General features: G+C 42.7%; 3 protein-coding genes across 7 annotated transcripts; 2 read left to right on the forward strand and 1 right to left on the reverse strand.

Annotated features, from left to right (window-relative positions):
- Nucleotides 1-506: 506 nt before the first annotated feature.
- On the forward strand, nt 507-5,094 carry faima (Fas apoptotic inhibitory molecule a). Of its 3 annotated transcripts, none has more exons than XM_076167813.1 (6): nt 507-1,544; nt 2,195-2,325; nt 2,414-2,642; nt 3,517-3,566; nt 3,764-3,909; nt 3,992-5,094. In XM_076167813.1, exons 2-6 carry the CDS (start codon nt 2,212-2,214, stop codon nt 4,092-4,094), a joined length of 642 nt encoding a protein of 213 aa, XP_076023928.1. In that variant the 5' UTR covers nt 507-1,544; nt 2,195-2,211; the 3' UTR covers nt 4,095-5,094. The 3 variants fall into 3 exon arrangements, with proteins under 3 accessions (XP_076023928.1, XP_076023926.1, XP_076023927.1); XM_076167811.1 differs by having other exon boundaries at nt 508-1,544; nt 2,192-2,325; XM_076167812.1 differs by lacking the exon at nt 507-1,544 and having other exon boundaries at nt 1,560-2,325.
- parp9 (poly(ADP-ribose) polymerase family member 9) lies at nt 4,842-9,685 on the reverse strand. Of its 2 annotated transcripts, none has more exons than XM_076167808.1 (8): nt 9,547-9,685; nt 7,859-8,761; nt 7,282-7,494; nt 6,962-7,177; nt 6,643-6,703; nt 6,103-6,563; nt 5,740-5,902; nt 4,842-5,524 (listed from the first exon to the last, which is right to left on the reverse strand). In XM_076167808.1, the coding sequence occupies exons 2-8, from the start codon at nt 8,735-8,737 to the stop codon at nt 5,244-5,246; spliced, it is 2,274 nt and encodes a 757-aa protein (XP_076023923.1). In that variant the 5' UTR covers nt 8,738-8,761; nt 9,547-9,685; the 3' UTR covers nt 4,842-5,243. The 2 variants fall into 2 exon arrangements, with proteins under 2 accessions (XP_076023923.1, XP_076023924.1); XM_076167809.1 differs by having other exon boundaries at nt 9,543-9,654.
- A 119-nt stretch (nt 9,686-9,804) lies between these two features.
- Nucleotides 9,805-21,964, forward strand: parp14rs1 (poly(ADP-ribose) polymerase family member 14-related sequence 1). 2 transcript variants are annotated; one of them, XM_076167806.1, is made up of 18 exons: nt 9,805-9,979; nt 10,088-10,188; nt 10,857-10,887; nt 11,190-11,294; nt 12,816-13,085; nt 13,352-13,576; nt 13,721-15,957; nt 16,131-16,361; nt 16,461-16,682; nt 17,883-17,961; nt 18,115-18,261; nt 18,380-18,442; nt 18,872-19,048; nt 19,295-19,522; nt 19,718-20,326; nt 20,496-20,638; nt 20,814-20,988; nt 21,222-21,964. In XM_076167806.1, the coding sequence occupies exons 1-18, from the start codon at nt 9,805-9,807 to the stop codon at nt 21,503-21,505; spliced, it is 5,502 nt and encodes a 1,833-aa protein (XP_076023921.1). In that variant the 3' UTR covers nt 21,506-21,964. The 2 variants fall into 2 exon arrangements, with proteins under 2 accessions (XP_076023921.1, XP_076023922.1); XM_076167807.1 differs by lacking the exon at nt 11,190-11,294.
- Nucleotides 21,965-23,593: the final 1,629 nt, after the last annotated feature.

The following is a 23,593-nucleotide window of genomic DNA, read 5'->3' on the forward strand; positions in this document are numbered from 1 at the left end:
AATAAAATATAATATATAAACTAACGGCTTAATTTCACACTGTTATACACTGAATACACAGATTTCTAAAAAATTGCATTTTCAAACTTTATCTTTTATTTTGCCACTAAAGAAAAAAAATCCTTAAGGGAATAAGACACAAGAGGGAGTAGATCTGATGATCCTTTATTACTTAAACAACAAAAACTGAAGAAAGAATTTTTCCCAGAAAAATTACAAAAACATACATCTGAGGTTGCTGACAAAGATCTGACGGTGTTGACAGGAAACTGACGGAGTTGACAAAATTGTATTTGCATTTCTGATTAATGAACAAATGCTTTTTTAAACAGATGGAAGTGACAATAGATTAATAAATAACAACTCCTTGTCTTATACTGAACATATTTTTCATTTAACTGAAATAAACAAACTGTAAATACAGCGTTTCAAACTATAACCCTAACCCTAAAAATAAGTGAAGAAATGTAATTAAGCTAACAATCAGCCATAGGTGATGCTGCAAAACATGGCATACTTCAAAACTAGGAAAAAGAAGAGAGCAGGAACACACGTGTTGAGGAGGTGCTTACATTGAAAAAACACACTATGCTTTAAAGCATGAATGCAGTCACACAAGGGACTTATGCCTTGAGCAGCAGGCGTCGGACATGCTCACGCTCTATGAAGTCCATCACATCAGGGGCAAAACTGTAGATCCCTCTTGTTCTTGATTGGACTGGTGATGCATTTCCCATTAGTTTCACTATGATGTCTTGAACTGGGCAGAAACAGACATCCTTCTTGCCACACTTGGGCTTAACCTTTGCTGTTGGACCATGGGGATGCAGAAATTCCATGTGTGGTATTGATGTATTCACCACAGCCAGGGGAATGAAAAGGGACCCTCAGGGATATAGCTGACCATGCTATTGCCTGATTTAATGAGGTTTATGACAAAATCTGACGGAGTTGACGGAAACAGAGGACACAACTTTGATAGGCAGATTTCTATGGAAAATATTTTTAGAATTTCATGGCATGCATTGTTTTATACATTCATAACCCTTATGTTTGATTTGATATAAATGTTTTCACAATTGTAGAGGTTTTTTAAAGATTTTGGGGGCTGGTGAATATTGTGACCTCTTGCTGAGGACAAGAGAAATAACATGGGCCGTCTAACCACTGGTCATACATTTAAACAAATATCCCTCTATCCCTCTCTGAGTTGCGCTCTAGTTCAGACTTACCATTCGTTTTTATCTCAAAGACAATTTTGTTACTATGATCTCATATATCGTGACTAATGTAGCAGTTTATAGAATGGAACACGCAGAGGAAGGAGCGGATTGTTGTGTCGCACGCCTGCCTCTCCGGGTGGGCGGGGTCAAAACTGGCACGGGGGCGGTTTGATGTTGCCATAGTAACAGGAAAGCCACAGCTCCTACGACTCAGTGTAATTATAGCCGGTTAGCTTTCACAACACGTTAACTAAACTACACAAAGAGCGGAGCGCTTGATAAAGGTTGAGCCGGGGCTCTCACCTAAAGGCCGCAAGTAAGGTAACGGACATTTAACACAAAGTATATATGCGATGTTCACGAGTTTCAATTATCCCCATGGTAAAGTAAGTAACGATAGCAGCGAGTGCTAATAGTCAAGTCAGGGTCTGAGTAATGTACAAGTACTTCTGTTGTAATTTCAGAATAAAAGTCGATCGAGCCCATCTGTTGTCGGTCAAGCATGCATCAGAGCAGGACCAATTGTTATTCGTGCTGCTTTTTAAATGATATATCTTTATCATTATTTATTATTTAATAATTGTTAGTGGATTGTAGTGTCTGACGACACGACTGGTTATAGTAGAGTCCCGATCCATGTCAGGGACTTGGCAACGTACTAGTTTGAAAGGAAAACCCAATACCGGAAGTTGTAACACAAACAACCTTAACGAAACCTACTGTTGTTATTTTAATGTTGTTTTATTTATTTTTTTAAAAGCTATACGCGCTTAGTTGTAGTCGGATAGTCGTGTGTTCGGTAATAAAACACACTTAAATGTCTATAGAAATGAATGTAATCACGCTAACGTCGTTGTTGAGCTGATGCTACCTGTCTAGCTAGCTGCCATGGAATCACCGGGGAGTCAGATTAAAAACGCAGTTGGCCCAGAAACATAAACATCCTATTTCTTATTTACTTCTCCCAGCAGGTTGGGAAGAAGTTAGAATGTCGAATGATCTCGTCGGAGTGTGGGAGGTGGGACTGAGTGATGGAGTCCACAGGATAGAGTTTGAACACGGCACCACTACAGGGAAGAGAGTGATCTCCGTGGATGGGAAGGTGCGTAGAGACTTTAGTTGTACAAAAAGTGACTTAATTTAAATTTTAAATTCCTCAGTCAGTGTTCCTTTATTACACCGTGTCACAGGAGATCCTGAGGCGGGACTGGATGTTCAAACTCGTGGGAAAAGAGACCTTCAGTGTTGGCAGCTCAGGCACCAAAGCCACCATCACCATCGACGCGGTGAGCGGGTTTGCTTACGAGTACACACTGGATATCAACGGCAAGAGCCTGAAGAAGTACATGGAGAACAGGTCAAAGGTCACCAGCACCTGGGTACTCAACCTGGATGGCATCGACTGCAGGGTGGTCCTGGGTGAGCCTGTGTTAATGTCTAAGTACTGCTCTAATGTTTACATGAGGGTGAACATTCACTCACTGCTGTGGATGTAAAGGTTCTTTGGTTCCGGGTTCAGTTCTGAAGTCTCAGTGGATCAGTGCAGCAGATTCACAGGTCATTCTGCCTCTCTGGTGTTAGGCTGAGCTCATTAACTGCTTAAACCACCATCACCACCCTCTTCAGCAGCTAATCCCTCTGTAATCACTCTGTTTATAAACTAATCTGATGGCAAACCAACTGGCGCATGTACACAATTTAAGAGCTAAACGTTGAGTAAGCAATATACACTTAACTAGAGACACCCGTACAATACAAGACAGGAATAATACACATCTTACCTTTGTGAAGCTGAGAATGGGCAGATTTAGTTTTTGTTCAGATTCTGACCTCATCACCTTCAACAAAAAGCACACAACAGCTTCACAAATGCAGGATTGATATCAAAGCTGTGGCACCGACCGGTCCTGTTGGTCCTGGAAGAAGCAAAGAAACCTGATCAGCAACAAACATCGGGAGCTGCAGTTATTATCAAATCCTACAAAGGGAACAACTGTCATGAGATACATTTTTAGTGTATTTTCTACTTATTTCTTAAAATCATTGCTCTGCAGTGGAGAATCATTCTATTACTTTAGGGAAAGAAGTTGAAGTGATAGAAGAAGAGACAAACACTTCATCCTCACACTGTTGTCCTACTGAGTAACCACAGGAGGATGAGATAAACTCAACATCCTCGGTTGAGCAGGAAACTTAATGGCCAACTCATAATAATGTGTGGATTGCATCTTGTCCAGTATATGTGTGAACAGGCAGGCAACGTTGAACTGATTTACTCTTTTCTCTCTCGCAGAGAAAGACACCATGGATGTTTGGTGTAATGGACAGAAGTTGGAGACTGCAGTAAGTAACATTAGCAACCTGAGAGTTTAGATTTCAGTGGCTGATCTCACGATGTCACAGTGTTCTAAAGCCTGAAAGCAAAGAACGGAGACTTATTCATCTGTGTGTGTCTGCTCCACCTCTGATCCTGAAGCTCCTGTGGGTACAAAGGCCTCAAACACACAGCAGTCCCACTGATATTGACTCTTTCTCTGCAGGGGGAGTTTGTGGAGGACGGCACAGAGACGCACTTCACAATCGGCGACCACGACTGCTGCGTGAAGGCCGTGAGCAGCGGGAAGAGACGAGACGGGATCATTCACACGCTGCTTGTTGACGGTGCAGAGATAGCCGAGTGTGTGGAGTAAGTGTGCGTGTGTGACGTTTACAGAGGTACGGTTATGCTGTATATGTGTGTGTGACCATGTTTAGATATTTGTATACAGTAGGAGAACGTCCGTAAATACTGGAATCATGGAGCATCGGACGGCCGGGAGAGAGGCGGTCACGCCGTGTGGATCAACACGTGGTCACCGTCACGGCAGCTGAGCACTGAAATGGATTTGGATGAGAATGATGCTGTAATAGCTTCAGTCACAAACTCTAACTCCTGTTTTAATGTCTTTCTGAGATGCTAAAGTGGAGTTTGTTCCGTTAGTGCTTTAAAACACAGCAACATTTGAGAGCAGACGTCTGTGGTTTCTCACTTAACCCGGCTTAGTTCGCCCTCTAGTGGTTTAACGGGCAGCTAGCGTTCACACACACTTGCACTGTGTTTGCATTTGGCAAACTGGATGCGGTTAACCTTTACGCCCTCTTCTACACACCAGCTTGATCACTCTGTAGCATCAGGAGTGATCTTTGTACGGGACTATGTTGTAACATTGTTTGTGATGATGTGTCAGTCATGCTGTAGATCAGCCAAAGCATCTTCATGTGCAGAGTCGTCAATTTAATGTTTGTTTGACTTCCAGAGACAGTGGCAGTCAGTACATGTGTATGAATCTAAAGACATTTATGAATCCTACACACAGCCAAAGGGATCTGACCTGTGAGTTGTGTGGCTTTGTGTTTTTTGGTATAAAGTTCAGATGGAACAAGAGAGAGAACATTTCTGCTGTTGTAAATTAAACATTTTTATGAAGTGAAGTACAATCATTCCCCTGTAGTGTTTAACGTCAGACCTCATCCGTACACAGGCTTCGCTGCGGTTCAGCCATGCGGATGACGTGAAGGAAAACAGAGCTGCAGTTAGCGTGAAAAGGTTTGTTCAGTGTGATCGCCTGAGACACAGAATTCAACTGGATTATTTTAATGTTAATCACTCAAGAGATATGATCGAGAAGGAATGTCAGTCTGAACACTGGAACAGTCCACTAACCTCAAACAGGGAGGAATCAAAGTATTATGAGCTGTAATGTTTCATCGTCTTCCTATCAACTACAGCAAGTTCATCATTGCACCTTACAAAACAGAAATAAACATAAAAGGTTGTAATAATTGCTGCCAATCTACAGCCATGAGAAATCTGATTGGTGTGAAAGAACTACATGTGAGAGGAAAAACAAATCTAAAGCATTACTTGGGAATCTAAATCTAAATGGAAGTAATTTTCAATTTCTTCCTTCACACTTGGAAACATTTATATATCAGGGTTCCCTGAAGTACAGTATATGCAGAGGAACCACAAGAGTGTGTTCAGATCTTCTTACAGATGATAATGTACTGTGGCAGAGCCTGATAGCCGCTGAATACAACAGAGATGTCAGGTGGTCCGTTCAAGCTGTCAAACACAACAGATGGATCCTGACCCACAGCAGGGGGCGTGATGAGATCTGGTTTACCAGCAGTGGCGTTTCCTGTCAGCACCTCAGCCTCCACAAAGTACTGATACTCCTCGTCAGCAGCCAGGTCCTTCCATGTTTTCAAGGCTGATCTCACACTGCGGGTGAAATAGATGCCGTCTCCAAACGCTGGATCTGAGTTTAAAGAAACAGGCACCGCAAAAAAAAAAGTTAATATAATTCCAATGCATCTATTTGAGTATTTGTCCTGCTCTTTGCACTGAACATTTCCAGGATGAATAAGCGTAATGTCGTGAAGCTTCAGGTTAAAGAACACAAGAAAAGTAACTTGCAACCAAGCAGAAACAACTCAATCACAATATGGACACCAAATGGATTCCTCATCTCACCATCAGGTGGAGCGTACTCGGCATGGAAGCCGATTTGGCAAACCATGCTACAGAACTGTGCAGGTACGCGCTGATACATCCTTTGTGATGGCTTTTTGGAGACCATCTGCTTCCTCTTGAGTTCAAACATCTTCTTCAGTGCAGGGATCTCCACTTTGTCCACCTAAATACAAATGAAAATGAACAACATCGGCGTAGTGATAAGTGGCTTAACAGAAACGTGACATTGTTGACTCTGAAACCACAACAGTAAGTTTGTTGGGCTTCACCCCATCAAACTCTCACGGCCACAAAATAAATGAAAATACTTTCTCTTGCAGTGGTTTCACATGTTTAAGATGTTGGGTGTATTATGTTACATACCCTCACTATCTTCAGTGGAACATCTTTGAAGGGAGACATTCTGTCAGTGTATGCAGGTTGAAAGCGTTCCATAGTCTTCCTTTCATTGGTCGGATAGGGTGTCATGGCACGCTCTTCCTCTTTGACAAATTCCCTTTGAACTTCACACAGCATGGCCTCCACCTGCATCGCTACAACTACCAGGTCTTCCGCTGAATTTCCTCTTAACATCAAACCTGCAGACCCGCGATGATAAAACTCCTCAATGGCGACGCCCTTTGCGGATTCACGGGACAGCTGCTGAAACTCGCGCTTTCCAAAGTACTGGACGAAGTTGTTGCGAATGACGACGGTTCCATGGGAGTTGTCGAGAAGGCTGCTGAGCCATCGCTCTGCCTCGCGTGTGCTCTCATCCGTGTTGCTGCTCAGGCTGATCTGTGCACCGGGCGCTCTGCTGCCAGGTTCGGTTCTGAGCTCAAACCCTGACCAAGAGGAGGTGATGTTGTGAATCACGCAATAGCCCTTTGATACATGAGGTGTAATAATCCAAAACATAATTACCATGTGAAGTGCTGGGAAGAGATGACTTAGCGTGGAGAGATCTCATCTGGTGCTCAAAAGCCTGCAGAGGGAGAGGGAGGAAGAGAGAGAAAGAGAGGGAGGAAGAGAGAGAAAAAGAGGGAGAGGGAGAGGACCATTAGTACGTTTCTTTGACAATCCTTATTCGACAAATGATCTCATGAGGGAAACAGATATTAATGACACAGCTGATGAAGTGAAGTAATGAGGCCGTACCGGCGTTGCTGACCAAAACAAGTGAATCAACAAAGAACAACAACAACAATGTGACAGTGACGCTTTGGTACTGTTGAGACTTTACCTCAAATGTTTGATAGTCACGAGGAAATATGATAAAATAGACGTCGAGTGTCTCTGGGAACTTCTGTGCAAACTCCACCACTGCGTCTGCCATGATCTGTGCAGCTTCCTTTCTACTGATGCCAAGGTTACCAGTGCCGATAGCTGGAAAGGCTATTGACTTGTGCTTGTTTGACACTGCCATCCATAAGCACTCGGTTACTGCCTTGGAGAGAATCTAAAGATTAGGAATAAAAAAAGAGAGAGACTTTATGTAATCCAAGTGTGAATTTCATTATGAATAGTTACATTATAGTTTGTATAGATTATGGGATACTGTACCATGGTAGCTTTGTACCCTCCACTTGCGGTACAGACAGTGTGAAACACCTGTTTACATCGCAGATTGTACCCTTTTGTGAACAGGACATGGTCACTGCCGTGACACTTATACATTTCATTTTGCATTTCCCGACCGGCCTTCTGTGATAAAGCTTTGGAGATTTCACCAACGCTCAAATCTCTTGATCCCACGGTGTTCACGATGACGTCTGCCTGTGAGGAGGCAAACACACAGATTATAGGTCTGTTTACAGGTTCACACAAATGTAGAGCTGCTCTGTAACATTCAGGGACAAGCAGGACAAGTTAGCTTTTGTGATCTTATGGACATGCATGGGTACAAGTCCCCACAGCCATAAGGGAAGTCATCAAATATTCATAGAAACCCCAGGTATTGAACTTACAATGGTACCAACAACTACTGGCATTTAAGAAGCTGTAACCACAAAATGATTGGTTATCTCAACTTGAGACTATATAGAAATGATTCTCTGTAGATAAATTAATCTTCTAATCAATTCACCATTGGTTCGACATGTAAACACAACCAATAAACTAATAAATGAAGACTTCCTACCTGCTGTTCCTCAATCTTGCCCTTCTTCAGTGTCAGGCTAATTCCACCAAGCTGGACCTTGTGTGGCGAAGCATTGGAAGCTCCTCCCCTTGGGTTTGCCACTGCCTGGCTGTACATGGGGGGCGGGCCTAGTAGCTGACGACACGCTGCCTCCATTGCGTTGACCGTCAGCTCGTCGTGGTTTGCCAGGCGGACCTCTTGGGGAACCGGAAATGATGACTTGAATGCATAGTGGTCTTTTACAGTTTCCACTATGATTTCTGCACAACGTTGCAGGGGGAAGTTGAATAATCCAGAGCTCAAAGCAGGGATGGCAACAGACTGCAGGTGATGTATTTCAACCGTGTCAAGGATGTTACGCACCGCGCGTTTAAGGAGAGGTGCAGCATGGGAGACGTCGATAGGAAGCGGATGTGATGGTAGTTTTGGGCCTACAGCGTGAATGATCATTTTGCATGGTAGTCTCCCAGCTTTAGTGACAGCTGTATCACCTGTTTTCAGTGTCCCACGCTGAGAAATGACTTCATCACATTCACTCTGGATGTCTGGGCCTCCAGCTTCAGAGAGCGCCGAAGCAAGACCACCATAATGCTGAAGGAGGTCATTAGCGGCATTTACTACACCGTCAACTTGGAAAGAAGTGAGATCCGCCTTCCATACTGACACCTTAACACCTGCAGGCAGAACAACCGCATACCTCTCCTCATGTTGAACAGTTGGTCTGTGCCGTGCAGCGCTGGGATCCCTTTCAAAATCCACTCCATGGATTTTAGCCACACATCCAAATTTGCTTTGAAGGACATTTTCCAGCACAGGCCCACATCGCTTCACAATATTAACAGAGGCCCCGTGGAGAGGGATGTCACTTTTACTCGCCATGGCTCCCACCCGCTCAGTCTGAATCTGAGGAGAAAGTACATTAGTCAGTGAAACCTTCTTCTATTTGATGCTTAATGCTGTTCCATGCCTTTTTCTTTAATAATCTTCTAGTCTACTGTGTAATGACTGACAGGTCAAAGAAACAACAGACTCAAAGCAGACCAGCGCATCAAAGAAGAATACATTGGGAACCACTTTGACAAATTTTGGTTACTTGTGCGTAGTTTGGATGACCTCACTAACTTTTTTGGAAGCCATCACTTTGTTTGATGACATCACAATTGTTGGTATGATGACATCACTATTGTATATTAATGTTATATCAGAATCAGAAAAGCTTCATTAACAAGTAAGTTTTTGTGGTGAGTCGTTTGTCTAATTTTGAAAATACGTTCACTTTAATGTGTGTTTTGTTCGATTATTGTAAATTACATTCTTGTTTTTAATCCCTGTAACTCTTACCTTTTGTTCTCCGGTAGATGGAGACAGACAGCTTCTAATGTCAAAGTGCGTCCTACTAACAAATATAGTTTGAAACTAAATTAATCTATGGGAGCGTGTTCCGATAACACAACATTGGGAGCTAAATGGATCAATTTACGCTTAAAAGCAGTTTTGTGGTTGCAACTGCGTGTTCCACAGAAACAAACGCGCAGTGTTTTACACGGCAACTGTAACATCCCGGAAGTTGATTCGACGATAAAACACATTTCAACAACAACAACAACAACAACATACAGAAATACGTGTATCTCATTTAGAAGAAAGAAAGTAGTTAGCGAGTAAATAAGTGTTTAAGTCGTACTCACCCACCCGTCGACTGGAAAGTACCGAGGAAAGGCAAAAAGTGAAAGTAACAGAAATGAGGGCGGCTTCTAAGGCCAGTATCGCCTCATATAACGCGATCTAATTGGACAGCTGCGTTGTTTCTTCTTATCCGTATGCTAACTCGAGCATAGGTTTCACTGGAACATTTCCCGTAAAGAAAACTCCCTTCTGATTTCCTGAGAAACAAAAGTGAAAGCAAACTGCCCCAGTTGCTGCGTCAGACCGGAGCCGCAGCCGCCATGGACGGCGTCTATGAGTTCGGTTTGCTCGTCAAAATCGAAGAAAACCAAATTCCTAAACTGAAAAACAAGTTGGTGAAGTATTTCCAAAGTAAGAAGGCAAACGGCAGTGATTGTCAGATCGAGTATGAAAATGGCAGCAGGACGGCGGTGGTGCGTTTCCGGACAGATGAAGGTGCGTTTGCGTCCCAGTGTTTTCGCATCAACACGAGTCATTTAAAAGGTTTAAAAAAAGTGTGTCGGTGTATTTGAGTGAGCTTGTCTGAATGTGGTGTTCCTGCAGCCCGACAGAGAGTTTTGGAGAAACATGGCCACGAACTTATGTTGGATAAAGGCGCGCTGAAGTTGACTGTTTGCCTCCCGGAAGATGAGAAATCAGCCGAGGTAAGTAAACAATAACAGTAAATAATTGACAATAACAATGACATCTTCATGAATTAGTCTTTTTTTTGCCACCTATTAATGTAAAACTAGAACGAATGATGTTGTCCTTTTCTGAGTTCAATCTGGGTCTCCGTTATAGAACGATGAACATCTTTTAAAGATTTTATTCTATTTCATGCATACGTGGAAACATTTCAATAGTTTTAAAGCTTTTCAGCAGTTAGATTCAATGAAAGGTAGAATCAGAGACCTTACTCTAGAGTCCAGACGGAGTTGCAGACATTATCTAGACATCCAGAAATGTAGTCAGTGCGCTAATATTCTGTCTGTGGGACTACAGTTGAGTAGATTATCAAAATGGAAGTGTTTCTTGTCTGCTGCTGACCCCTCGGGGGCCTCCAAGACCTTAAGGGTCCTCACAACAAAGTAGGAATCTGTTGCTGTCATCCATGTAACAACAGACATGTTGAGATTTTACTGAGGAGGTGAGTCATAAACCTTGAGGCAGTGTTATTACAAACAGTTTCGGTCCCTCTGTTGGTCTGATTAGCTGTAAGTATTGCAGAGATTCAGTGGCTGACAGACAATAGTACCACACCCTGATTACAGCACATGCAAAAAGTATCAAAAGCAAATATAACTGAAGTTGGCTCCTTTTTGCTCTACAGGAAACTCCACCTGATGACCCCAAGCAAACATGTAAGTACTGATAACGTTTTATTACTATGAGGAAGATGAATCATCAAGAGTTTATCATTGTGTGTGTGTGTGTGTGTGTGCAGTCACATGTCGATGACACAGAGCCTCTTGGTTTGTAAATGATTGACTGATTGACTGATTGGGTTTGTCGGATCAGAATCACGTTAACAATTTTATACAAATCAATTGTGCATATCTTTTTTTGGAACCATCAACAATATGACTCAAAAGTACACACATTTGTATTTGCATTACTTAACGGTAGAAACTATAACAAGTCATACCATTCATCAATTTATCAGGTAATAATGACCAAAGGGAGATCCATCACAGGCCATCGCTAAAACGGAAGATACAACCTGATGAAGCCACAGGCAAAGACATAGTCCCCAAAAAGCAACACTGTGGTCAGTAGATGAAGCTCGGACAATGTTCAGTGTTTCCCACAGGCTGAAAACTGGGGGCTGGGAGTGGCTGAATTTATGTCAAATACCAGAGACTTAAGAGAGATTTATTTTATTATATTTACTCTTTTTATGATTATTTTTGTCATTACTAATGTACTACTATAATTGGAGAGTGTGTGTTTATATGGTTGTGTTCTTCAATCAATTAAAGTGCTTCACACAATACAGCAACACCCCCCACCCACACACAAGGTATATGAATAGACAAATACATAAATGCAATGATATAGACTAAATGTTTGGTTTTAAAGATATCAACATTCTCCTTCAGAGACCATAGTAATGAAAGGATGTCTGACTGTGAGAAATGAAAGTTCTCAAGGTTCATAAGCTAGAAGCACATCTGTTGAATAGACCAGTACGAAATAAATACATTAAAAGAGGATCTAAAATGGCAAACAGCGTCAATACAACCAGCACCATTCCTCCGTTTGCCTCCAAACTTGCAAGAAACCTCATCCAGGGCTCCGGCATTTGCATACGGTGCTTTTCATTTCATTTACATTTTTACATTGTTTGTTTTTACATTCCCACATTATAGTAGTGGGACGCATGAATGGAACCACCCAGTCGTTAATGACATCATCACTCTTGCATGTCACAGTTGTTAATGACATCACCACCGTAGCATGTCACAGTTATTGACATCATGAATGGGACCACCCCAGAATGTCAAATTTGTCAATGACTGGACCTACAATAGATTTGTACAACTTAACCCCGTTTCGTGCAGAAGTTGTGTTTGTATAATCACCTCATTCTACTCGGTTGGGGAGAAGCCAGAAGTTCATTTTGGAGCGTTGGGATTAATCGTTCGGTACAAGAAAAGTAGTCCTACCTAACCTTCACACCCCGATGCAGCCAACCAAGTGTGTCTGGCATGGTTGGAGAAATCAAAAGGTAAGGTGGTGGAAATCCACCGTCCCCTTCCAGGTGCCCCTCCAACAGATGTGGGGGATGATGCATACTGACTTAAAGCAGAAACATATGTACAAACACTTTTCCTCCCTTTTACTAACTCCCATGACTGTGGAAAACATATTGAAGCCTTTGGGTGCTTGTTAAACCCTTATCACTCTTAACCTCCGAGATCACTATAGATGTTTCACACAGCAGACACAGGTTGAGGGTTGAGGAAACGGAGATTTGCTACAATTCCCACATAGTGCATTACTAGCCTATTGCAGTTCCCTTCCCTTGGACTAAGAAACGTCAACAGAGCCAATTTGTCCTCTTAGATATAAGCACAAACAGGCTGGATAGATTGAAAACTACACTGGCTATTCTATATTAATATCATCATTCTAGAAGGTGGGGGGTTGCAAATACTCAGATTATGATTTGAAATACACAGATCCTATCCATATTCACATGCTTGCGTTGATTCTTGCATATTATTTAATTATCTCACCTGATTAAACAGTTTTTTATTCCTTTCCCCCCCCCATCTTTTATTTCCAGCTGATGTTGCTGTTAACAACAAACAGCCAAGTGCAGATGGCTGCACACTTGTACCTGAAACTAAGGAAGAGGCAGAGAGCTGCGATGAGGAGCTGTGTTCCACCTCAGCTGTTTTAGGAAACATTCCATTGAATTTTAACAAGGAATTTTTGGAGATGATCGTGGAGAACATTTTGAAAAGTTCTGACTCTCCAAATGCTACCCATGACTGGAGTGTTGAGGCCATTCCTGCTATGAGCTCTGCTGTGGTGACTTTCAAGAGTGGACAAGGTAGCCCTGTGTGTTTTTGTGTGTGTGTGTGTGTGTGTGTGTGTGTGTGTGTGTGTGTGTGTGTGTGTGTGTGTGTGTGTGTGTGTGTCTGTGTGTGTGTGTGTTAAAGTTGTGATGTTTATCCTTGAAATGGTTTCATTTTATGTAAAAAGTTAATAATAACAGCATATTCCAGAAAAAATGAAAACAAACATGCTGCTTACTGTTTCCATTATTTAATGAATGTTATAGTGCCTAACAGCCTTAACTATATCCTGATTCGACAGAGAACGTGGATTTCATTGCAAGATGCCCCACCAACAGGATCTTCAAAGCTAAAGGATTATCAGTCCGACCTCTTGAAGTCACAGCCCAAGCTACAATCGAATCAACCCAAAATGTCAATGAAGAAGCCCTCCTTCTATATTTTGAGATTGAAGGCGGGGAGGTTGAAAATGTTCGGCTGAATGAAGAGGATCAGTCTACTGTCATCACCTTTAAAACCCCCCAAGGTAGCGCAGTTACACTAAATCAATATATGATGGATTAATCTGAAGATTTCCATTAAACTACATCACAAATTGCCTTCATTTGAATTTCAGACAATATTGGGTTTGATGTAATGTGGCATTATGTTTTCTCACTCCTCTGACTAGCTGTTCACAAAATCCTGAATAAGCAGCATCACATCAATCAGGAAGCGATCAAGGTTTATCCTTTCTATGAATGTTTGGGAACGGCCCTCTACGGAGAAAGCAAGCCTCCACCGAAACTCCCTGCTGCCCTTTCTGAGAGCATCGACAGTGCCGTGTCTAAATACCTCAGTGGCAATCCTAAAGCAGTACAGACCATTCAAAGTGATCTGGAGAAACACTTTTGCAAATTAGATTTTCAAGAATCTACTGTGCGCTTGATTCCACTACCATCCCTGCTAAGGCAAACAGCCAAGGACATTAAAGACTGGAAGGATACAATGAGAGCTGCTTTTGCACAAACCCTGTCTAGATTTAAGTCCCAGAAATTCCATCCCGAAGCAGATGCATGGGAGGAGTGTGAATGGAGGATCAGAGAAGTGCTGCAGAGAGAGTGTGTTGATGTAGTGCCTGACCAGGCCAATGGAGTCCTGTCAGTTGTCGGTCTTGTGGATGATGTCGAGAGACTAGAGCGGGGTCTTCGTGATGTCCTAAACAAGATTGCCAAAAGGGTCCACAGGGAGAAATTTAGTAAAACACATGAGATTGAAGTGCCACAATCTATTTTCCTCATCCTGTGTCAAGATGGTCTGAAGGACAGGCTGCTACTTGATTACCCAGAAGTCAAGATGTCATACAATAATGAGAGCCAAAAGTTGATGGTAAATGGCTTAAAGGAGGAAGTCTTTGGTATAGACAAAGGGATATTAAATGCAGTTCTGGTGCTGAAGCGGCAGAATTTAGTAATGGATCCGTCTGTGCTCGACTTTTTGAAGGGTGAACCACAAAATGAGATCACACAGGCTCTCCTCACATCCAGCGGAATAAATGCTGCACTTGAGATTAATGGCCAAAGGGTGCAGCTTCTTGCTGGTTCAGACCAAGAATTGAATGATGCTGAAGACCATTTGAAAAGGCTGCTGATATCTGAATGCATTGATGTCGAAGATGTTAATGTCCTGAAGAAGAAAGAGTGGCACTACCTGGTGCTTTCTAAGAATGACAACAAGGATTCATCCAAAAAAATTCTGATTCAGACCAAAGGTCAGCAAGTAGTGGTATCTGGCTACAAGGCCATTGTTGAGAAGGTTAGCCATGAACTCGATGACTTCTTACAACAGAATGCTGAAATTACAGAAACTGTTGAGGTCAAGCCCAACATCAAAGTCAAATACATTGAAAAGAACAAGAGCTTGTGGTTGGAACAAATGAAAGACAAAGTGGAGGTCTCTTTTGGGAACGGGGCAATCTATCTAAGAGGTTCTCGTGCAAATGTCACAAATTGCAAGTCCTTCTTTGCAGACTTGGTCTCCTCTCTATTCTTTCAAAGCTTAAGTGTCACCAAGGCTGGAGTGAAGAAGTTCTTCCAAGAAAAAGAAAAGATGTACCTTCCCGTAATTATGAATGATACTGGTTGCTTGGTCCAGTTGGTTGATCAGACTAGTAGTGGACAGGGCGCCCCCGGCCTTATACAACCTGTATACCAGTGTCAGACACCAGACGGAGTGACTATCACTGTCTGCAAAAGTGATATGTGCAGCTTCCCAGTGCATGCTGTTGCCAACAGTGCTACTACAGACTTGAAACTTCAAAGTGGTCTTTCCAAAGCACTTTTGGATGCTGCTGGCCCTCAGTTGCAGGATGAATGTGACAGAATAATTCATCAAGATGGGAAGCTCAGGTATGGAGACTGTGTAATAACTGGAGCAGGGGGACGACTTAACTGCAAAAAAATCATTCACGCAGCGGGACCCACTTATAAGCAAGATGATGATAAATTGGCTGTGACCCAGTTGAGAAAAACTATTCAGGAAATCTTGTACCTGGCTGAAAGGAGTAACTGTGACTCTGTGGCTTTGCCTGCCATCAGCAGAAACCAGGGGTTTCCTCTCAACTTGTGTGCAAACACCATCATCAAAGCAGTAAAATCATATTGTGACGGTGCCGATGATGACAACACCCTTAAGTGGATCCATTTGGTAAACAACGAAGACAGTGCTGTTCAGGCTATGGAGGATGCTGTCAAGCAGGTGTTTGGGAATCATGGAGTCACTCATTCTCAGCACAATCCTTTCACCAAAGTCACCCGGCCTCCACCACCTGTGCGCCATGTAGCTCTGGATCCAAACATTCTGAATCAGGTGCTGACCAAAGAGGGTGTGGACGTCACTCTGATGAAAGGGAATATTGAGAAATCCACGGTAATTTGCATCTTTTACTGTCTCAGATGTAAAATGTAATAATCACAGTAATACATCATTTATTCATTGATTTTAAGGGTATGGTATTCCTGCAGATTAGATTGATAACTTTAAAAATATGTTCTGGCTTTTCATAACTATAATGCACAACTGAAAATTTTGTGTTTTCTTAGACTGAGGTGACAGTTAATACTGTGAGTGAAGATCTCGTACTGGGCAGAGGAGCTATCTCAAATGCAATCTTCACTGCCGCCGGACGCAAACTTCAGCAGTTGATAAATCAACAGCAACCTAGTGGAAATGTTGGCGACATTATTGTCACTAATGGATGTGAACTGATGAGCAGTCAAATCTTTCATGCGGTGGCGCCTTCTTGGGACAATGGGCAAGGACAATCTGAGAAGGTAAAGTGAAACCATGTGAGAAATGTGTGTACTCTTTTCCACTGGCAACATCTATAAATGCTCACAATCTAGACATTAAATCTTTTGTATGACTTACAGATACTGACTGGCATTTTCAAGGATTGCTTGAGTAAGGCGGAAGCCAGTCGTCAGACCTCCATAACCTTCCCTGCCGTGGGCACAGGGAACCTGGGTTTTCCCAAAGACCTTGTAGCCTCTATAATGTTGAATGAAATCCTGGAGTTCAGCACTAAGAAACATCCTAAGCACCTGAAGAAGGTAGTCATCGTCCTGTACCCAACTGACCTACAGACAATCCAGGTAAAGAAACAAGTAAAAAAAACAAGGTTGACATCACGGTTGTAACACTGTGATGACATCATGTTTATTGGGTGACATTGGCATTTAGATGACATCAGTATTTTGAGGTGACAAATCTACGCTGAAGAAGGGGGGCAATGACAAGCTTCTAGATTTGGTCAGTAGATTTGCCTCCACTGAGGCAGTTTAAGAAGAGAGGAGAGGTCTCGCCCAATGACAGCAGATAATGCCTGGAGATAAACATACAACTCAGCTTAATTAGGACAATTTAGTCCGAAGAAAATTCTAAATTTAGAGGGGAGGGTTGGACTTGCTATCCCAATATGGTAGACTATGTGCTGAAGTAACCGGACTGAGGATTCGAACATCTATTACAGTTGTCTTCTACTTCTGTGTACATTTCGGCCAATCTGGATTTAGAAAAATGAACCCTGTGTACGACCTTAAACTGGATGAGAGCGAGACGAGCACAGGACAAAACAGTATGTAGATTGCGTATGACTTCGTCCCACCAGTCTATGTCTAGATGGCGTTTGAGCTCAGCCTCCCAGGGAGCCCCTGTTTTGGAATTAGATTCCCCAGAGTCTTGAATGTTAGCAGGTCTTCCCAAATGAGTTGAGGGGTAGGGGAAGGGAAGTTTTGGAAAGTGCTGGAGGCAGTGTCTGATTTGGAAGTACTTCAATAATTGGTTAGCAGGTAGTCCAAGAATGGGAACAGGTGGATGTTGCGGACCAAGGGGATGCGCTTACGATAACATTGTTGAAATGTAGTTTAACGTCACTGTTGTGGCTTTGTTTATTGGATGCGTTCTTGTTAGTTCGATGGCATCACCTTGTTCAGTTGATGACATCAAAGTTGGCTTCAGAGCTTGACACTGTTGTGTTGGGGTGTACTTCCTACAGATGTACCAGCTATGGCTAGCAGCCATGTTCACGCTTGCACAAAGAGTACAAATCTATTTTCCAGTCTCGTATGCGTCCTCTCTGCTTAGTCTCTGTTTGCTTAGTATTCTGTACGTAGCATGGCTTGAAATGTTTTGTGGTTATTGTTACAGTCTTACTGTTATCCTACTTGTAGCATCCTAGCACAAGTGCTGTGTAGTAAATGTTAGTGGATCAAGGACAATTGAGCGGCTAGTGGAGAGGAGCTTGCAAAAAATCTAAATTCTGTGCCTTTTTTGCGGTTTAATTCTTTCTCCAGGCGTTTGGTGACGAATTTAAGAAACCGCTAGCCGGTGCCTCAGGGGGTCCAGTGCCTACAACCTCCTCACAAACCCCAGGTAGGCTACATTGTAGTAACCCTGTAATCTGCAAACATATAAATACTGTTTTGTCATTTGTTTGTTTGTGAAATACTTGTTTCACCTGAGTGAACGTTGATTTGTGGATTGAAACGTCTTCAACTAAACTTTATTTGTCTTTCTTCCTGCAAGGTCCCTTTTCTAAAATCATCTCAAGCTCAGGAAAGCACGAGACCAAAATGGGAAGTGTGGACATACAGGTGGTCACAGGGGACATAACAAAGGAGACCACTGATGTCGTTGTCAACTCCTCCAATGAAGGTTTCTCTCTCAAGTCAGGTAGATGATAACCAACTCCAAGTCCACAGTACATGAATGTGACCTCAAGCTACTGTAGCTCAACAGTAGCTGAGATAAAGCTGGTTTGTTGGTTTTATTCTGTCTTTCTGTCCTTTAGGCGTATCGAAGGCTATTCTGGATGCAGCTGGTCCGACTGTAGAAGCAGAATGCCAAACCCTCGGTAAAATACTTTACATTAACACCTTAGGCTTCCAAATCAGAATAGAAACTAACATGATTACTATTCAACAAGGAAATTCACATCCACGCTGGGTTAATGCCCAGAGTGACACTTTGGAGTTTCTCGTAAATGGCAACCGGTTTTAGCGGTGCATTCCATCCACTGTAGAGGTGAAGTCCAGTCATGCAGGGTTGTTTATCTCTCTTAAATGTTGTGTGGCAACACAATCGTAAATGGACTATTTCATACCTTGCAGTAACATGCAGTATTGAGTTCTCAATCTTTTCTTAAGCTTTTCATTCATTCCATTCTTTCATCTGTAGGACAGGAACCATTGTAAAACTGAATTTGATCTTACCTAAACACAGCCCTGCAGATGTTTGTGGTCCTCATGGTTCAAATCTCCCTTTACACTCTCTTCACCTTTAGTTGCTCAGGCTAAACAAGTCATGATAATGACTCAGGCAGGCAACCTACAGTGTAAGAAGATCCTCCACCTGGTCGGACAGACCAAACCGCAAAAAATACACGCAGCTGTGAGAGACGCTCTCCAAATGTGTGTGAAGCACTCTCACACATCTGTCTCCTTTCCTGCCATCGGCACAGGTGAGATCTGTGGCTGCTCCCTTATGGCTCAAGAATAAAACTGTGTTGGTCTGGGTTTATTAACAGATTTACTGTTTAAAGTAGGATTCCAATCATCATACATCAACATCAAATGAAGTCTAAGAAAGTCATGAAATGTTAGATAGCTTTTCACCGTGATTTTTACAGACCTGTTGTTATTCTCGTTCTGCTAAAAATTTGCTTTTACCGCCATTCAAATTATCGACTGCTGTGCTGCCATTTTAGGTCAAGGTAATGTACATGCCAGGCAGGTGGCGGATGCCATGTTGGATGCTGTGGTTGATGTGTTGAACCAAAACACGTCCAGCAGCCTGAAGACGATCCGGATAGTTATATTTCAGCAGCCCATGCTGAAGGAATTCTACAGCAGCATGCAGCAAAAACAAACTGCTGACCCGAAGGATAAAGCTGGCCTCTTGCAAAGTTTGGCAAATTTTGGTTCCAAACTCAAATGTAAGTAAGGGACATGCCTATATTTTATATTATAGTGTTGAATATAAAATGCTCACCTGGCTCTAAATACAAGGATGGTAATTCCTAATACCCAGATTTAAGGTGGTGCTCAGGGCAAACGACATCACACACACACACACACACACGTTCATTCATTTGTAAACACTGCACTTACTGGCATCTTACTTCTTTCAGCATATTTTGGAGGGGTAAGTGCTGACAAGTTGCCACAAGGAGATTTTGTCATTGAGGGCCAGAAAGTGGACCCTGTCTGCTTTCACATCTGTGGAGATTCACAAGCTAAAGTCGACTCCGCCGAGAAGCAGATCAACGACTTAACTGCCGGGGAACATAACAGCAACTGCATTACGGACAACGCCCTCCTAAGCTTCTCCAAGACAGACCACCAGCACATCGTTGACATACAGAAGACCATGGGAGTGAGCATTCGGATCGAAAACAAGAATTCCCAAGCCGTAGTCACGATTGAGGGACTCAGCAAGGATGTGCAGAAAGCTTCCAATGAGATACATAAGATGCTGCGGGAGGTAAAAGATGAAAATGAGCTGAAGGCTCGGGCAGAGATGACCGCCACCTTGGTGGACTGGCAGTACCAGCAGCAGGGGAAGAACTTCCAGAGTTTTGATTCAATCACCAACCTCAAGCTGGAGGAAGCAATGGAGAGGAATCAGAGAGTGAAAGTCAGAGTCCTGGGTCAGGACTACATGGTCACCATGCCAGACGGGCCGGCCACAGACACCCAGGGAAATACCCTTCAGATCAAACGGATTGACAAACTCCAAGGTATCTTACTGTCCACCTTCAAATGCAAACCTGCTTTTATTTTATTTTTTTTTTTGCAATCTAAAGAAATATTGCCTCACTGTGAGGTTAGAAATCAAAGTACATCAAAAACTATTTACCCTATATTTTTTCAACCTGATCACTCTTTAATGTTTTATTTTTCTTCTAGCTCAACAGTCTCCACTGCCTGATCACTGGGATCCCATGCCAGGCAATTCCACCTGTCTTGTCGTCCCCATCCAGCCTGGAACACCAGAGTACAAGGAAGTCCTGACGCTGTTTCAGGCCACGTGCAACAAATCAGTTCTGAAGGTAGAAGTAAATTCATCATTATGAAGCCATCACATTATATTTACTTCATACTTTTATGAATGGGAAAGGTCCAGTTAATACTACAAATAACAAGTTGAGGTTTCCTGCATGAAGAGCAGTTAAACACACGTGGCCCCAACAGAATGTATACAAATGTACATTTTCACTCTCTTAGATGGAGAGAATTCAAAACGAGTCGTTGTGGAGGAGCCTTCAAATCAAAAAGAAGGACATGGAGAAGAGAAACGGTCATCAGAACAATGAGAGACGTCTCTTCCATGGCACCTGCAGCAGCACAATAGATGTCATCAATAAACGTGGCTTCAACAGGAGCTACGCAGGAAAGAACGGTGAGAGGTTCAGGGACTCATTCATCATTCAGCTTCACTGCTATGAGGGAATATATGATGACAGGGTTACAAGCCAAAGTAAAAATATACGGGAATATATCATTGTTACCTCCTGTTATTGGTTACTATTATTTACACATGAAAAAACTTGGAACAGGACCTTGGGAGTATTGTGATCCTGTAAACGTAGTTACAAAATAGCCAAACTAATGTGGTCTTCTCCCCATTTTCAGCAACCTGTTACGGCAATGGCACTTACTTTGCTGTTAATGCTAGTTACTCTGCCGGCGACACCTATTCCAGGCCGGATGCCCTTGGACAGAAGTCCATGTACGTGTGTCGCGTGCTGACGGGGGATTTCACAGTAGGAAGAAGTGGCATAATTGTGCCGCCGGACAAGAGTTCCAACGCCACCGAGCAGTACGACAGCGTGGTGGACAACGCAGCTCGGCCAAACATGTTTGTTATCTTCCATGACTCCCACGCTTGCCCTGAATATCTCATAACATTCAAGTGATAAAACACACAGAGAAGTTCAGAAATAACATGATTCACTTTCAAACTTGCCTTACAATGTAACATTTTCAAACGTTCTGCTGATTCCTTAAATCGTTTTGCCTTCTTGATCTAAAGCCTCTTTAGATCATTTACACAATTACGACATGTTCACAGTTCAAGCAGGCAGTAACCAGTAGAGTTTGAGACTGAACAAGGGTCACTGGTGAAAATAGCTTTGAACGCTGTATGATGCTTAGAGACGTGCTGAAAATGTCACATATATATTTTACAAGACATTTTGCTTGTAATGTGTAGATGATAAGGGTTCTAATTGGTGGGATGTTGGAGATTTTGTGCACTAAACATGTGTGTTGTATAATCACTGCTTTTCTGAGCACTTAGGTGATGGTCCTATTCTAAGATCGGTTAAAATGTTTAACAGCTTAATCCTACCAAATAAATATCTTTAAGCACACTGTGTCATTTTGTTTAGTGTTATTGCACTTGTGTGTGGATTAGATTACTTTACTCATCACCGCAGGCCAGCGTCCACACCATATCAGGGGACCAGCCAGGGCTGTCCCTTATCCCCACTCCTCTTTGCCCTGACCATTGAACCACTGGCCGGCTCTTTACAGTCTTCACTCTCTCTAAAGGCCTTATTCGTAATGGTGTCGAACATCGACTATCGCTATATGCGGATGATTTGTTGCTCTACTTAACTGACCCCATATCTAGTCTTCCTGCTGTCCTGTCCATCCTTGACACATTCAGCAGTTTTTCTGGGTACAAAATCAATAAATCAAAGAGCGAATGTTACCCCATTAATACTTTTAAGTTTGCTGCTCTGCCAAACAGACTTCCCCTTTAATCTCAGTAGCTCAGGGTTGAAGTATCTCGACATAAATGTGACTCGTACATTCTTGCCCTGCCCGCCAACCACACAGCACTCACCACAACCCTGAAATCTGACTTTCTAAGATGGAACAGCTTACCACTCCTTAATTGGGAAAATAAACTTGATCAAAATGAATGTTCTGCCGAGATTTCTTTACCTGTTTCAATTTCTTCCTCTGTTCCTACCTAAACCTTTGACTCTTTAGACAAAATGATCAGCACCTTCATTTGGGGTCCGAAGCCCCCAGGGATACGCAAACCACAACTACAAAGATGTAAATTCAGTGGGGGTCTGGCCCTACCAAACCGACAATCCTATTACTGGGCAATTCATATTGATAAATTACACTACTGGGTTAACTCTCCTGAGCTACCCTGGTGCAGAATGGAAGCCAAATCCTGCTCCTATTCCTCCTCCTCCGCTGCCGTAATATACTCCTCTCCTATCCAAGATCTCTCAGTTCACAGAAAACCCTGTTGCTCTTAATACTCTAATGATTGGGTACCAATTAGGAAACACTTTAAATTTGCAAGCGCAGCCCCCTGGGTCCACTAAACTAAACATCACGCTCAGTAATGATCCATACACCTTGGCTGTAACTTTTACCGGTTTAACCTCATTAGAAGACTTATCATGAAGAACTGGAATCCTCCCGGCGTCGTTTAGTTTGCCCCCCCCGCCCCAATCATTCTTGGACTTTTCTTTCTCAGCATGGCACCACAAAGGCACACAATGTTTCCTTGACTTGTACTCAGACGGCAGTTTTAACAGCTTCCCCAATCTGTCAACTCAATATAGACTACCTGCTAACCAATTATTGAAGTACTTCCAAATCAGACACTTTGCCGCCAGCAATTTCCAAAACCTCCCTTCCCGTCCCCCTCAACTCATGCAGGAAGACCTGCTTACGTTCAAGACACCAATAAGAGGGACCATCTATGAGATCTATTGCCGCATTCTGGACCTCTGGGACCTATCTAATTCCAAAACAGGGGCTCCCTGGGAGGCTGAGCTTGAACTCCATCTAGACATAGACTGGTGGGACGAAGTCATACACAATCTACATACTGTCTGGTCCTGTGCTCTTCCTGCTCTGATCCATTTTAAGGTCGTACACAGGGTCCATTTTTCTAAATCCAGATTGGCTGAAATGTACACAGAAGTAGAAGAAAAATGTAATAGATGTTGGAATCCTCACTGTAACATAAG

This window comes from Genypterus blacodes, unplaced genomic scaffold (genome assembly GCF_046128005.1).
Source record: "Genypterus blacodes isolate CSIRO-AG114 ecotype Tasmania unplaced genomic scaffold, CSIRO-AGI_Gbla_v1 ptg000176l_1, whole genome shotgun sequence".
In the NCBI taxonomy this organism is placed as follows: domain Eukaryota; kingdom Metazoa; phylum Chordata; class Actinopteri; order Ophidiiformes; family Ophidiidae; genus Genypterus; species Genypterus blacodes.

What these genes read in the sequence shown, in the direction of transcription:
- parp14rs1 (XM_076167806.1), top strand. Translation starts at nt 9,805, where the DNA reads ATGGACGGCGTCTATGAGTTCGGTTTGCTCGTCAAAATCGAAGAAAAC. An exon ending in GACTTTCAAGAGTGGACAAG is followed by an intron (nt 13,086 to 13,351) that starts GTAGCCCTGTGT and finishes CTGATTCGACAG; the next exon opens with AGAACGTGGATTTCATTGCA. An exon ending in CTTTCCTGCCATCGGCACAG is followed by an intron (nt 19,049 to 19,294) that starts GTGAGATCTGTG and finishes CTGCCATTTTAG; the next exon opens with GTCAAGGTAATGTACATGCC.
- faima (XM_076167813.1), top strand. Translation starts at nt 2,212, where the DNA reads ATGTCGAATGATCTCGTCGGAGTGTGGGAGGTGGGACTGAGTGATGGA. An exon ending in TGATCTCCGTGGATGGGAAG is followed by an intron (nt 2,326 to 2,413) that starts GTGCGTAGAGAC and finishes ACCGTGTCACAG; the next exon opens with GAGATCCTGAGGCGGGACTG. An exon ending in CGACTGCAGGGTGGTCCTGG is followed by an intron (nt 2,643 to 3,516) that starts GTGAGCCTGTGT and finishes TCTCTCTCGCAG; the next exon opens with AGAAAGACACCATGGATGTT.
- parp9 (XM_076167808.1), bottom strand. Translation starts at nt 8,737, where the DNA reads ATGGCGAGTAAAAGTGACATCCCTCTCCACGGGGCCTCTGTTAATATT. An exon ending in GTGACTATCAAACATTTGAG is followed by an intron (nt 6,704 to 6,961) that starts GTAAAGTCTCAA and finishes CTCCCTCTGCAG; the next exon opens with GCTTTTGAGCACCAGATGAG. An exon ending in TTCCACTGAAGATAGTGAGG is followed by an intron (nt 5,903 to 6,102) that starts GTATGTAACATA and finishes ATTTGTATTTAG; the next exon opens with GTGGACAAAGTGGAGATCCC.